General features: G+C 44.4%; 1 protein-coding gene and 2 non-coding genes across 3 annotated transcripts in view; 2 read left to right on the top strand and 1 right to left on the bottom strand.

Moving 5' to 3' along the window:
- LOC138056174 (uncharacterized) overlaps positions 1–142 on the top strand; it is a 4,468-nt gene extending 4,326 nt beyond the window's left edge. The window contains exon 1 of the mRNA XM_068901999.1: positions 1–142. This exon is cut by the window's left edge and continues 4,326 nt beyond it. Within this exon, the coding sequence (XP_068758100.1) occupies positions 1–142 (142 nt within the window).
- A 10,062-nt stretch (positions 143–10,204) lies between these two features.
- On the top strand, positions 10,205–10,368 carry LOC138058479 (U1 spliceosomal RNA). The gene has a single exon (XR_011134001.1). It is a non-coding gene; the product is annotated as a U1 spliceosomal RNA (small nuclear RNA).
- A 970-nt stretch (positions 10,369–11,338) lies between these two features.
- Positions 11,339–11,457, bottom strand: LOC138058359 (5S ribosomal RNA). The gene has a single exon (XR_011133891.1). It is a non-coding gene; the product is annotated as a 5S ribosomal RNA (ribosomal RNA).
- Between the last annotated feature and the right edge of the window lie 3,012 nt (positions 11,458–14,469).

Here is a 14,469-nt window from a genome sequence, read left to right on the forward strand (position 1 = left end):
TCAACTTCTTAACCAGTATACAACGGATTATCGTACACAAATCGATCATATATATGCTAATGTACCAAATGATGTTCAGTCAGTAGGAGTTCTCGAATCGTACTACAGTGATCACAAGCCAGTATTTGTCTGTTTAGCATGAAGCCGTTTTACAAAAAAATATCAAACTAAAAGATGAAAAATATCTCACGTTTTCTTCTTTGATCTCCCTTTAATTTAATTTAATCCATGTTCCCCTTTTATAATAAAAGTACGTACAGTCTCTATTGAAATGCAGAAAAAAAGTAGAAAGCTCCGAAGATCGAAACAACAACATTTAAAAATAGGCCAATCAAAGCCATCCATACATAACCAATCAGAGACTCTACATTACCATCCTAGCGTTACGTCATCATCCTATCAATACTGCCATGTGCTACAAATCGTTGCGTTCGTACGTTGAGAGTTGAGTGCAAGGAGATCAAGATGTCGAATCCTGGTAAGCAGTCCAGAAATCGCAAGAAAGACCAACACACAACCAGTACCATCCAAGGTTGTCAGCCGCCTGACTGCACCGTCAAAGACATTCAACCGTCTTCAAACCGCAACCCGACAACTGTTCCAACCACTAACGTAAGCGTTAGTGGTCAACCGCCTCTGCAATCGTCTTCAACCAGCGCTCAGAGCGCTACCAGTCAATCGCCCACAAGACCATCGCCTACCAGCAATAGAAAGATAGCTCCTCTTCCGAAAAGTCCTGAAGCACCAAATCTAATTGCTTACGTTCATAATCTCTCCCCGCTAAAGCGAAACAAGAAGAACACCATAGATTACACAACTTTAACCTTGCAAACGGACGCCACCACAACCCAACCAGCGCTATGTTACTCGAAGGCAAAACGAAAGATCCTAGACGAGCATGAAACCAAAAGAGCACCCATAAAGATAACACGGTACACGAAATCGGCGGACAAGACTAAAATAGTGATCAACGACAAGACTTTGCTCACCAAACCTGATGAAATGGAGTACACATTCCAATATTGTGACGACGCAGATCAACCTGTAACACGACTCGGTTACCTCTTGACGGACGATGCTTCCAAAGAGGATAACATAACCGTCTGCGCGAAAGTCGTAAAAGTCTCTCCTCCTAAGAGTGTCGTCACACAACAGTCGAGACGTATAAACAAAGTTTCACAGGTGATACTTCTGGATAACACAGGAACCATGACGTTGGATTTATGGAATGAGCAAATTTCTCAGGTGCAGTTAGACTGTGTGTATCGATTCACATCATTATCGACCAGTTACTGGAATAATTCCAAGAAGTTGACTTCCACCATGAATACGGCCATCAAGCAAACCCTTCAAGCTGATCTGTCTTCCCTTCAATTCAATGAAAGCAACACTACTGAACTGGAAAACGAACATACCATTCATGTCCCAATGATTAGTACAGTTGAAGAAGTTCAAAGGTACAAAACCTGTTGTAATTGTAACAAGCGTATTATCCAACCAGAATCCATTGTTGTTAAATGCAACTACTGCTCTCATATGATGAGATCCTCTAATTGCCCCACAAAACTGTATGTCAATGTGAATGTTGAAATAGATGATAAGAAGAAAACACTCACCATTTTCGATGATGTCTTGAAAGCAACTCTTGGCCATTTTGATCATGAATCTCTTGAGACTGAAAATATTGTAGAACAGCTGCTGCTCCAACAAAACATTTCTATTGTATATAATGACAAGAATGTTATTACCGAAATGCAAAATTTAAGCTAGGTTTAAGTACGGCTTTTTTTTCTCTTAAGTTTTTCAGGTTGAGTTCAGTTTTTCACGTTGAATTGAGTTTAGATTTAAGTTGTGTTCTCTATACTTGTCTTGTTTGTTACTTACATTGATCTGAACTTTAGGTGCGATGTGAAATGCACATAAACGTGGAAAGAAATTCTCAAATACTTGATATTGTAGAACAGCTGCTGCTCCAACAAAACATTTCTATTGTATATAATGACAAGAATGTTATTACCAGAATGCAAAATTTAAGCCAAGTTTAAGTTAGGCTTTTTTTTCTCAAGTTTTTCAGGTTGAGTTAAGTTTTTCACCTTGAATTGAGTTTAGATTAAAGTTGTGTTCTCTATACCTGTCTTGTTTGTTTTAGTACATTGGGGGGAGGGGGGGGGGGGCGAGGGGAAGGAGACGGGGGTACAGTCCACTATGACTTTAGACTCCTTTGCCTATACCACACCGTGTTCACCTGCCACTTTGCCAAGCTAGCTATTCTAGACATATGTCTTTGTAATATGTACAAAGCCTACACCAAATGAGATGAGAGCGACTGCACGCTATGAAACCAGCTTCTTTTAATAGCCTTTAAAATTGACCAATAATTGCAAGTTCACCAACATGTTACATCTCTAGATTACTTAATCCACGAGTTTGGCCATGGGTTCCCTTTGATTAGAATTAATAATATTTATTGTATAGTAATATTCCATAGAATTTAGTGTTTTTAAATCGTTTTTATTAAAATTACTGTAAATTGTAGATTGTAAAGTGCCATGGACAGCGATACATGGATATGAGCGCTATATAAATAAAGTTATTAAGGTATTAGTTATGTTCTTGGCTTCTCCTCTTTGTCCTTCTATCTTGGTTCGTCATGCGCTTTTTGGTTTCTCGGCTGATGAGTTGTCTGTGGTTCCTCGGGTTTTTGTTTATATGTTGAATGTCTGCAAGTTTTGTATTTGGGGGGCTTGGAATGATTTTCGTTTTAGTGGTGTTCGTCCCTCGGCTGTTGATGTTATGGAGCGTGTGAAGTCATGGGTTCGCTTTAATCTCCCTTTGTTTTTCTTTCGTTTCCGGTCTGACCGCCATCGTCTTTATTTTATTCATCAGTGGGGTGCTCGTGGTGTGGTAGCTTTGTTAATAAATGATGCTTTGGTGGTTCATATTTAAGTTCTGGTTTTGTGTTGTGTTTGCATGCCCTGGCCGTTTTTTCTGGGGTGGGTGAACCAATGTCTTGGCGTTGGGTGAGTCAGTTGACCGGCGGCCTTTTATTGGTCGCTTTTCACCCTTGTGCTGGGTCCTGCTTGTTTTGGTTTGTCCAGTTGTTTTTGAGTCCTTTTTTGTCGAATTGTCATTTGGGAGTTTAAGTCAGGCGAAGCATCTCCTAGCTGCAATTCCTCGTTTGTCTGTTTGTCTTTTCTTATTTCTTGGAAGGGACGGGGTTCGATTCCCCGGCGAAGTTGGCGTGTTGGTGCACCCCCGTTTGAGGTGAACCGTTGTGTTTGACAGATTCGTCGTTATGTCTGGCGGCCATTGCACTCACCCTACCGGGGGGCCAGCCATTCGCCTTAAACATAAAAAAACTTACCTGAACGCGGGTTTGGCCGTAAAAAGTCAAACCCTGCACAGTAAGCCTTCATTCTTGCTGGGAGACGTTCCATTTGGAGTGTGGCCTGGACCTTTTTTCATTTTTTTGGAGTATGGTTTTCATTTTCATATTTTGGAGTGTGGTAAGGTCTTTGTTGTAGTTTTTCTTTGTCTTTTTGGTTTTCTTTTTTCGGTGACCCTCCCGGGGACTAATGCTCCGTGTTCTGCGGTTACCCGGGGTAAGCCAAGTCTTTTTTGGTTTTTTCTTTTCCTCGCTTCCAGGGCTCTTTGAGTCCGTCTTTTGTTTCATTTGGTACTTCATTTCGTACGTCTTTGGTGTGTCCTTCTTGGTTTCTTGTGTGGTTTGAGAATTTTCTGGTGTGTTTTTCGCTTTGTGGTTGCCTCTTAAGCAAGTTTTTTAAGGGCTTAATTGGGTTTTTGGCTTATACAATTTAATTACTGTGATATTAAATTGTTAATACATCAGTTACTTACTCTTTGCGTCGTTTCCCTTTGGGCGTTTTGTTTCAAGAGGTTTCTTTCTTGGTTGTTCGAATAATTTGTGTGGCCCTTATAAATTAGTGTGGACTGTATAAAATATTCGACCTTATATATAAATACTTGATAACCTACTACTTGGGCAAGTGGCTGTTTAATATATATCTAATAGTTGTGAATTTACTATCCATATTGGTTATCCATAATTGTTTGTTTGTTGTATTATCCTACATCTTACTATTTAAGTGAGATAATATTGGAATTAGTGTGATTTATAGTGCTGAAAATAATTTATTTTCACTAGTGGTCCTTCAGCAGCTGCTTAAGGTTGAATCTTAAATTAGTTTAACATATTCTACTGTAATTGGTTGACTTTAAAAACATATTTTCATAATGGTTCCGCACAATACGCGCACTATTATCATTAAGTCCGGGTTCCCGGCTGGGACTTCCCATGCCAGGGTCTCCGGCATCATTGCTGACTCTCTGGCTGGCCTGGTGGATTCAATCCAGGTCTGTCCAGGGGGTATCAGCTGCATTTCTTTTATTGACCCTGCCTACAAAAAGACCTATGAGGAGGCCGGGTTTATCTCTTTCAGTGACGTCCGTTGTGACGTTGTTGTCTCGACTACCATCACGTTTGTCATGGTCTATTTGCTCCCGTTTAAGGGGGATAATGGCCAGGTTAGGGAAGCTTTGAAATTTTTTGGGGATATAAAGGAAGTTCATCACCAGTGGTGGTCGAATGTCCCTGGGGTGTATACGGGTACTCGCCTTGTGCGCATGGTGCGCAAGCATGACATTCCTAGGAACATAGTTATTGATGGGGTGAATTGTCGTGTTTGGTATAAGGGGCAGCCCCTTGTTTGCCTGAAGGGCAAATGTAAGCGGTGTCACGAGGCTGGGCATTTTGTCCGCAATTGTCCGAAGCCTGCGTGGAACGTGCCTGGTAGGCCGAAGACGGAAAATGATGGCGATAATGATGACAATCTGATGCTAATGAGAATGGAAATAATGACGATAACGGAAATGGAAACGATAATGCTGCTGATGGTGTGGTTGTGGCTGTCCCAGTTGTGCCCATTACTTCTTCCCCTGCGGCCTTGGAAAATGCTTCGGAGGTTGTTTTTTCGGGGGGGGGGGGGGCCCTGCGTTTCTTTCGCAGTGTTCCATAATGGTTTTGGATGCGGGTGTGCCTGTGTCTTCTGGTCCGGAGGCTATGGATGCCCAGGACAATGAGCTGGACGAATTGAATAGCCAGTCTATGTGTGTCAGTGGGTCGGGTGGGTTGGGGAGAGGGTTCTGGATACCTCTCCCAGCGACAGTGTTTTGGGGGTTCCGCCGCTCAGGCCGGTGAATCTCAGGAGGAGGTAATAGAATCCTCCCCTATTTTATCTCCCCTTTCGGGGTCTGTTTTGAGTGAGACACCTACGTCAGGTGATTCTTGTGTTGGGGGCTCGGCTGGTGACGGTTCAGCCTCTTTGAATTCGGATTCTAGGCCTTTGCGGTCGAGAATCCCGGTCAAGGTTACGCGTGGTGGTTCCGGGGAGTTGCTGCCCCCTCTTGTGTCCAAGGAGGATACAGTGGCCATGGTGCAAAAGTTGAAGGCGGCCCTGCCGTCTTCAGCTGATGATCTTGGTTCAGGGTGGGTTGGGGACTCTTCCCAGCCCTAGCGTCCATTTACCGTTCCTTCTCTTCTCCGGGTCAGTACTCGTTATGGCTCGGGGATGGCTCTCCGTGTGACCTCTTGTTTGTGGCCCCGTTCCGGGGATGAGATGCCTCCTCTAAGCCCAGATCCTCATAGGTTCCGTCGTCGTACTTCCTCGCCCAGCCCTGCTAGGCGCCGTTAATTTTACCGTTGTCTCGCCACCTTTTGTTTTTCATTTCTCCAGTGGTTGTCCCATCTCTCTCCTTCGGTAGTTTGTCTACAGGAGACCCACGCCGTCTGTAATGATGATCTTCTTTCTTGGTTTTCTCGGTTTGGTTATTTGTGTGCTGCTTCTTTTGGTACAAATCATTCTCGTGGTGTGGTTGTTTTGTATCGTTGGTTTTGCAGTGTCGGTCTGTTGTTTGCGAGTTTGAGGGTCGGTTTGTTTTGGTTGAGATTTGTCTTCGTGGTTCTGTTTTCAATGTTGCTTCCATTTATGCTCAACCATAATCCTGATCATGACGCTTTTTTGGTTCGTTGTGTTGACTCTATTGATCCTGCTGTTCCTACTCTTTTGTGCGGTGATTTCAACACGGTCCTGGACCGTGTTCAGGATCGCCGTGGGTCTTGTCCTTTTGATGTCTCTCGGGAAAGTTCTGCGTTGTTGATGGCTATGTTTCCGGCCCAATGGGGCCCTTGCATTGCACATTGACCTCATCGGTTCTCCGTACGGTTGGGTGCCTTATGTGTCTTCTGTAGACATTCTGCCGTGTCTTTTTTCCGATCATTGTGCTATTTCTTTCTCATGGGCTCTCCCCAGCTCCATTCCTCCGGGTCCGGGGTTGTGGAAGCTCAATCGAGGAGGAAGTGTGGCCCAGTGGTTAGGGCGCTTGCCTTGAGATCCGGAGATCCCGGGTTCAAGACACACTCTGACCACTCGTTGAATTTGATTCTGGTAGTCCCTGGTTCAACTTCTCAGCTGCACTTGTAAATAGCCAACTGGTTTGCCTCTGGCCAGTTGGGATTCTTAACAGTTGTTGTTGTTCTGTTTCGTCGTTTCGTTGTGTTTCATTGGCCCTGAAAAGCCCCTATGGGGAACGGTCAATTAAGTATGTATTGTATTGTATTGTAATCGATCTGTTCTGGATGAGGCCGAGTATATTGACCTTATCTCAACTTTCTGGTCCTATTGGCAGTCTCGTCAGTCTTCTTTTTCTTCCTTTACTAGGTGGTGGGACAGCGGCAAATCCCATATTAAACGTTTAAGTATAAATTATTGTAAAGATTGTGGTAAATGTAAAGTTGTTGAAAGGTAATATTTTGTCTAGTCTTGCTGCTCATCTAAAAAGTCATATCGATTCTGGTCGTCTTTCCTTTCTTCCTGTTTATCTTTCTACTCTGTCTCGTCTTCGTGCTCTTGATTTGGAGGTTGGTCGAGGTGGGTAGAGGAGGGTGAGTCCTCCTCTGCTTACTTCTTCCGGCTCGAAAAGAAAAACAACACTGACCGTAATATCTCGGCACTGAGAGCTAGTGATGGTATGCTGGTGGTGGATAACGATGGGTTGTGTGATGTTTTCCGTTCTTTTAATTCGGATCTTTTCTCTGCTGCTCCTTGTGATTCTAATGCTCGTGCTGAGCTTCTTTCCAACATTTTTTCGGTTCTTCCTTTTGATGATAGTGAGGGGTGCAAAAGTCTTCTCAGCCAGGAGGAGTGTTTTGCGGCTCTTCAGGGCATGGCCCGTGGTAAAGCTCCTGCTTGTGATGACCTTCCCATGGAATTCTATTTAAAATTTTGGCATCTTTTGGGTTTTGATTTAGTTTGTGTTTTGGGTTCGTTGTCTCGCTCTCAGCGCCGGGGTATCATTACTTTATCGTTTAAGAAAGGGGATCGTCTTAATCCCAAAAACTGGCATCCAATCTCCCTGTTGAATGTCGATTACAAAATCGCTTCTCGTTCCATTGCTGCTCGTCTTCTTAAGGTTATTCATTTCGTTGTCAATAAAGATCAGTCTTGTGGTGTTCCTGGCCGTTTTATTAATGAAAATGTTGCTTTTCTTCGTGATGTTGTTGATTTTTTGCTCTTCCTCTGGTGCTCCCGTTGCTCTTCTTTCTCTTGATCAAGGAAAGGCATTTGACAAGGTTGATTGGACGTTCCTTCGTTCTACCTTATATGCTATGGGTTTTGGGCAGTCTTTTGTTGGGTGGGTTAATTTATTTTACAATAATGTGAGTAGTTGTGTAAATGTAAATGGATATATTTCAAATTCTTTTAAGTTATCTCGTGGGGTGAGGCAGAGATGTCCCCTGTCCCCCTGTCCCCCCTTCTTTATGTTTGCTTTTCTTCGTGATGTTGTTGATTTTTTGCTCTTCCTCTGGTGCTCCTGTTGCTCTTCTTTCTCTTGATCAAGGAAAGGCATTCGACAAGGTTGATTGGACGTTCCTTCGTTCTACCTTATATGCTATGGGTTTTGGGCAGTCTTTTGTTGGGTGGGTTAATTTATTTTACAATAATGTGAGTAGTTGTGTAAATGTAAATGGATATATTTCAAATTCTTTTAAGTTATCTCGCGGGGTGAGGCAGAGATGTCCCCTGTCCCCCCTTCTTTATGTTTTAGTGGCTGAGGTTCTGGCTTGTAATATACGTTGTAACGGTTTAAATTCTTGTTTGTCTCTTCCTGGTTCTTCGTCTTCTTTGCCTGTTGTTTCTGCGTATGCTGATGATACCACGTCGGTTGTTTCTTCCATTCCTGCTATTTTGGCTGTTTTTGACGTTTATTCTTTGTATGAGACGGGGTCTGGGGCTAAATTAAATTTTGGAAAATGTGAGGGCTTGTGGTTGGGTTGTTGGAACGGTCGCACTGACTCACCGGTGAACATTACTTGGTCATCGGTGAAGGTGAAGGTGTTAGGGGTTTTTCTGGGTCCGGGCAATCTGGAGGAGGACAATTGGAGGCCGCGTATCACCGCCATGGAAAATGCTTTGAACTCTTGGCGTCAGCGATTGCTATCTTATAAGGGCAAGGCACTTGTTATCAATGCCTTGGCCCTTTCCCGTGTGTGGTACGTGGCCTCTCTTATCCATGTTCCTCAGTGGGTCAGTGTGGAATTAAACACGTTAATTTTTAAGTTTTTCTGGAGCGGTAAGCGGTACTTGGTCACTCGTCGTGTTGTCGTTCAGCCTTCTTGTTTGGGTGGGTTCTCTGTTGTTGATTTTCAGTGTAAGGTTATGGCTCTTCACGTTCAGTGGGTTCGTTGGTTTGTCTCTTCTCTGTCCTCTTGGGTCTCTTGCATGGTTTTTTCGTCTCGGCTTGCCACTCCACCGAATCTTGTTTTTTCTGCTCCGCTTTGTCATCCTCCAAATTCTCTTCCTCTGTTTTATCGTTCTCTGTTGACTGCTTGGTGGGCGTGTAAAGGATCCCTTACGGTGTCTTCTTATCGTTCTCTGTCCTCTTGGGTCTCTTGCATGGTTTTTTCGTCTCGGCTTGCCACTCCACCGAATCTTGTTTTTTCTGCTCCGCTTTGTCATCCTCCAAATTCTCTTCCTCTGTTTTATCGTTCTCTGTTGACTGCTTGGTGGGCGTGTAAAGGATCCCTTACGGTGTCTTCTTTGGGTATTGGTTCAGGTATTGATTTTTGTCCTGTTTCTACTATGTCTACGAAGTCTGCTTATTTGTTTCTTTTGTCTGAGAATGCTCTCTCCTCATTGTGAGGAGAAGTTCTTTCCTTTGTTTGGTTCTCGTTGTTGGTCTTCTACTTGGCGTCAGCTTTTCTTTTTTGATTTGGATCGTCCTGTTATTGATTTATGTTGGAAAGTCTCACATGGGGTCCTTTACACGACCGAAAGGCTTGCTGGTTTTGGTTATGCTCTTTCTACTGCTTGTTTTTGTTCTGCTCCTGTCGAGTCTCTTCAACATCTGTTTTTTCACTGTCCTCTGGCGGTCAGTGTTTTGTCGTGGCTTCAGTCTCTCATGTTCTTGGCCTCTCCTCTTTGTCCTTCTATTTTGGTTTCTCAGTTGATGAGTTGTCTGTGGTTCCTCGGATTTTTGTTCATATCCTGAATGTGCGGAAGTATTGTATTTGGGGGGCTTGGAACGATTTTCGTTTGAGAGGTGTTCGTCCCTCGGCTGTTGATGTTATGGAGCATGTGAGGTCTCGTGTTCGGTTTAATCTCCCGTTGTTTTTCCGTCGTTTCCGGTCTGACTGTCATCGTCGTTATTTTGTTCGTCAGTGGGGTGCTCATGGTGTGGTGGCTTTGTTACAAAATGATACCTTGGTCGTTCATATTTAAGTTCTCGTCTTGTGTTGCGTTTGTGTTGCGTTTTTTCTGGGATGAACCAACGTCTTGGCGTTGGGTGAGTCTGTTGACGGGTGGCCTTTCATTGGTCGCTTTTCGCCCTTGTGCTGGGTCATGCTTGTTTTGGTTTGTCCAGTTGTTTTTGAGTCCTTTTTGTCGTTTTGTCGAATTGTCGTTTAGGAGTGTAAGTCAGGCGAGGCATCTCCTAGATGCAATTCTTCGTTTGTGTGTTTGTCTTTTGTTATTTGTTGGTAGGGGAGGGGTTTGATTCCCCGGTGAAGTTGGCGTGTTGGTGCAGCCCCGTTTGAGGTGAACCGTTGTGTTTGACGGATTCGTCGTTATGTCTGGTGGCCATTGCACTCACCCTACCGAAGGGCCACCCATTCGCCTTAAACATAAAAAAAGTTACCTGACGCAGGAGGCACTGTGATCAGGGAGGTTGTCCTCTCAAGGTGAGGCTCTTTCATTGCACTTCGATTTGGTTGACCCTTGCGATTACCCCAAATGTGGGTAACACAAGCGTATAATTTCTGGTAGTGGGGATCTGCCTTCGCGCTAGTCCCCGCACCAACCCCCGGTGGCAAAGTTGGTTAATGGGAAGGTTTGTTAGTATCGTTTTAGGCAGGGCAGGGCAGGAGATGCAGTGGTGGTGTAAGGATTAAGCAAGGTGAGTTGTATTTGTGAAGTCCACTGCTGAAATTCTAGGTGAATGTTGGGTACTTGGTGCACTGCAAAACTGTGATTTTATTTCTTTTATTCTTGGCCGTAGAGAGAGCGAGACGACGTGTTTATTTCAGCCGCATCGATTAGCGGCACTTCCATCGATAGGCGAGTGAGACAAGAAAATGTCAGTGGGTCGAGCTCTCATCCTCGTGCATCATTTGGAAAACATAAGTGGATGTGTGTTTGTACTGCTTCATCTGCCATCTATATGCGTGATAGATTTCTTTTACGTTGTGTTATGTTGCGTTCTGGAGAGCCCGTTTTGCATTGAGTAACTGAGGACCCACCAGATCAGTTGATGTTACATTTCTGTGGCCAACCCTTTGTGGTTTCTCTATGTTATCAGTTAATTGAATTGTTATCATAAAAAGTAAATCTTTTATGCTCAGGATAGTAACTTATCCACCTTTTCAATACGTACTGTCCGTGTTGAGCAGGGAACAGTAAGAGTTTGAAGTGCGCTACGTCACATAAGTCACGTTTTCGCAAGATGAATGTTATAGTGTTGTAGCCTTCGTTGTATACATATCATCCGGGCTAGATTAACTTCCATCTAATGCATAACAGTGCATGCATTTTTTACTTGTCGTTTCCTGTTCTTTGCTCACACGAAAAGATACGTTTAATGTCATAAACGTTGGATGGATAAGATCTCGCACGTACGCGCTCCCTTGGGAATACAAGTTCCACTTTCTCGTGTGAACTATTTTGTTTTTGTTGTATGTCTCATTTTTGACATATCTTTGGCATGTTCTTTCATGGAGAAAACTGAGATTATTTGAGATAATCAAGTGTACAGAAGGAAAAAGGGAAGCCTACAACACGGGGTATTCCCTGGCGGTCTCCCATCCAAGTACTAACCCCACCCGACAGGGCTTAACTTCGGTGATCGCACGAGAACTGGTGTTTTCCCTGTGGTATGGTCGTAGACAAGTAATTTGCTGGGAAAATTAACTTTGTTATAAGGGGGAAATGAAAACGAGGTCAGAGCAAGCACAATGTGCATTTGTCCTCTTGCCGTCAACGCAAGTGCCATGATGGTGGCTGCTGGCCACTGTACAAGGCAATCGTTGTGTGCGCCTCGCTTTCAGGTTGGCTTTAGGCATTCTTTCCTTGGCACGGATTGTAATCGGACCATTATATCTCGTGGCCATGAGACTGGGAGCACCTTGTCGGCTGTGAGCATCTACAGGCATCGCTTCTCGGCCTTTAGGCTAAGATAAGTGCCAATTGCGCGTTATATCAGAAGCTGTGCCTTCATCTCCCTTCCTTGTGGGACGAAGAAGAAGAAGATGAGCGATCGACTTAGCAACATGAGTGGTCACACTGAATTACTAATTGACGATTCTGTTTCTGTTGTTTCTGTAGTTCCTGAGACTCCTGTGGATGCTATGGCCTGTCCCTCTTGGGCTTATGTTGCCGACGATGAAGTCACTACAAGTCTACAACAGTATGGGGAAGTGAAATCCTCTGTTATCCGTCTCAAATACCGAAGCGATCACGAGCTAGCTGGGCTCGAAAACGGAAATCACCTAATTAAAATGATCCTAACTGCGCCCTCTATTCCGTATTCCCTACGTATCGGGGGCGAATGGTGCAGGATCATCCACAACAACCAACAACGAGTCTGTACACACTGACAATCGAATGCCGGCGATGCCATGAACAGGGACATTTGTCTTTCAATTGCCCTCAAAATACCTCCGAGCGTGACAGGAATGTCGCCGATAATACTGCCAATGACACTACTCCAATGCTCACTGAACCTGCTATTCTCCCTCCAATAGAAACTACTACAACGAGCCCTGATGTAAAACAACCATCTATCTCTGCCGACCCGACCCCTGAAACCTCAAACTTTCCAGCTCAAGAAGACCCGACCTCAGGACACAAGCGCCAATTAACCACTGACTCGGACTCTGACAATAGTATAAAACCTCAACAACGCCGGCCTCGCTTAAATCCAGCTCCGAACCTCCAAACTGCCCGATCACCCAAGACCACGACCACTAAAGACACGGCTAAAGACCCCAACAAAAAACCTTCTTCAAAAAAATAAACATTCGTACGCATAGGTGCTCTACTCTTATTTTTAATCCTATTAGCTTTATCTAATTTCAATGTTATAAGTATCAACACTCATGGTCTGCGTTTATCGCAACGCAGACAGCTAGCTTTTAACCTTTTTAAGAGGCACAAACACGACATTATTTTCCTCCAAGAAACTCACTGGACCGATGACCTAAAACCCGAAATTCAAAGTGAATGGGGAGGGCCAATAATTTTTAGTAACGGCACTGCTAATGCTCGCAGCGTTGCAATCCTTTTTAGAAAGGAATTTGAATGCGTAATGAGACCACCCAGAACTGACGACACCGGACGTATTGCAAACATTTCTGTCATGTATGACGATCACGCTATTAACCTCCTGAACATTTATGCCCCCAACACCGACACAGAACGAAAACCATTTTTCCAATCAGTCTCTACATATATCAGCACTACTCACTACACCATTATTGGTGGCGATTTTAATTCTATCGCCAATTCATCCCTGGATAAATCTGGCGGCGCCACACACGCTCGCCAAACAGCTGTCACGACCCTTCACAGGCTATGTTCAACTCACCTTCTTTCTGACATCTGGCGTGACCGCAATCCAACCTGTAAACAATTCACATGGACCGGTCAACACCCCATAACCAAAACACTCATCCGAACCCGCATTGATAAATTTATTGTTAGCACATCACTATCACCTTATATCACCAAAACCACCATCCAACCGTACCCCTTTCCTGATCATGGTATGATTACCCTAGCCATCGATTTCTCCCAACAACCGCGGGGAGAGGGGTATTGGCATTTCAACAACTCGCTACTCGCCGATCGTGATTTTAAGACGTCTATTACCGATTTCTGGTCATCCTGGCTTACCCAGAAACCCCGCTTCCCTGACCCGCTCGTTTGGTGGGACAAGGCCAAACATCATTTCAAGAAACTTACTATCCAACGCAGCAGTGCCCTATGCAAAATCTCCCGACATCAGCGCTCTCAACTTGAGAATAACCTCGCGCGACTCCAACGCCTCGCTACCTCTGGCCAACCCCAAGACATTCAACGCTACCTCGATGCAAAAGCCCAACTCCGCGAATTCGAAGCCCAAGACCTCGAAGCCCTCACAATCCGTACACATACTCGTTACCACGAAGAGGGAGAAAAAAGCACACGCTATTTTCTCTCTCTGGAAAAGGCCGCCCAATCCAAACAAACCCTCACCCAACCCGTCGACATTATCCATGAAACTCACCGTTTTTATAAAGAACTCTACACCGCCGACCTCATCACTCCTGCCGATCAAGACTCTTTCCTCGACGTTACCCTACCACGCCTTTCTGAACATGCCCAAGGATGCTGTGAGGGACTCGTCTCTGAACGTGAACTACACTCCGCTCTCTCCTCCATGAAGAATAATAAATCGCCAGGTTATGATGGCCTATCCACGAACTTCCACAAGAGTTTTTGGCATCTTCTAGGACATAAGCTCACTGACGTCTACAATCACGCCTTCTTAAATGGCAACCTCCCTCTCTCCCAGCGGCGGGGAATTGTTACATTATTGTACAAGAAAGGAGACAGGACCAAACTGAAGAACTGGAGACCAATCACTTTATTGAATACAGATTACAAAATCCTCACCAAAGCACTCTTGAAACGCCTCACCACAGTACTCCCTTTCATTATACACACTGACCAAACTGCATGCATCCCAGGTCGTACTATTAACGACAATACACGCCTCATACAGGACACAATCACGTACGCAAACGAAATGAACACTCCTCTCGCACTCATCTCTATTGACCAACTGAAGGCATTCGACCGAGTCTCTCACCAGTTTCTTTTCAAAACCCTCTCCAAATTTGGCTTTGGGCCACAGTTT

Source organism: Montipora capricornis, chromosome 7 (assembly GCF_036669925.1).
Source record: "Montipora capricornis isolate CH-2021 chromosome 7, ASM3666992v2, whole genome shotgun sequence".
Lineage (NCBI taxonomy): Eukaryota > Metazoa > Cnidaria > Anthozoa > Scleractinia > Acroporidae > Montipora > Montipora capricornis.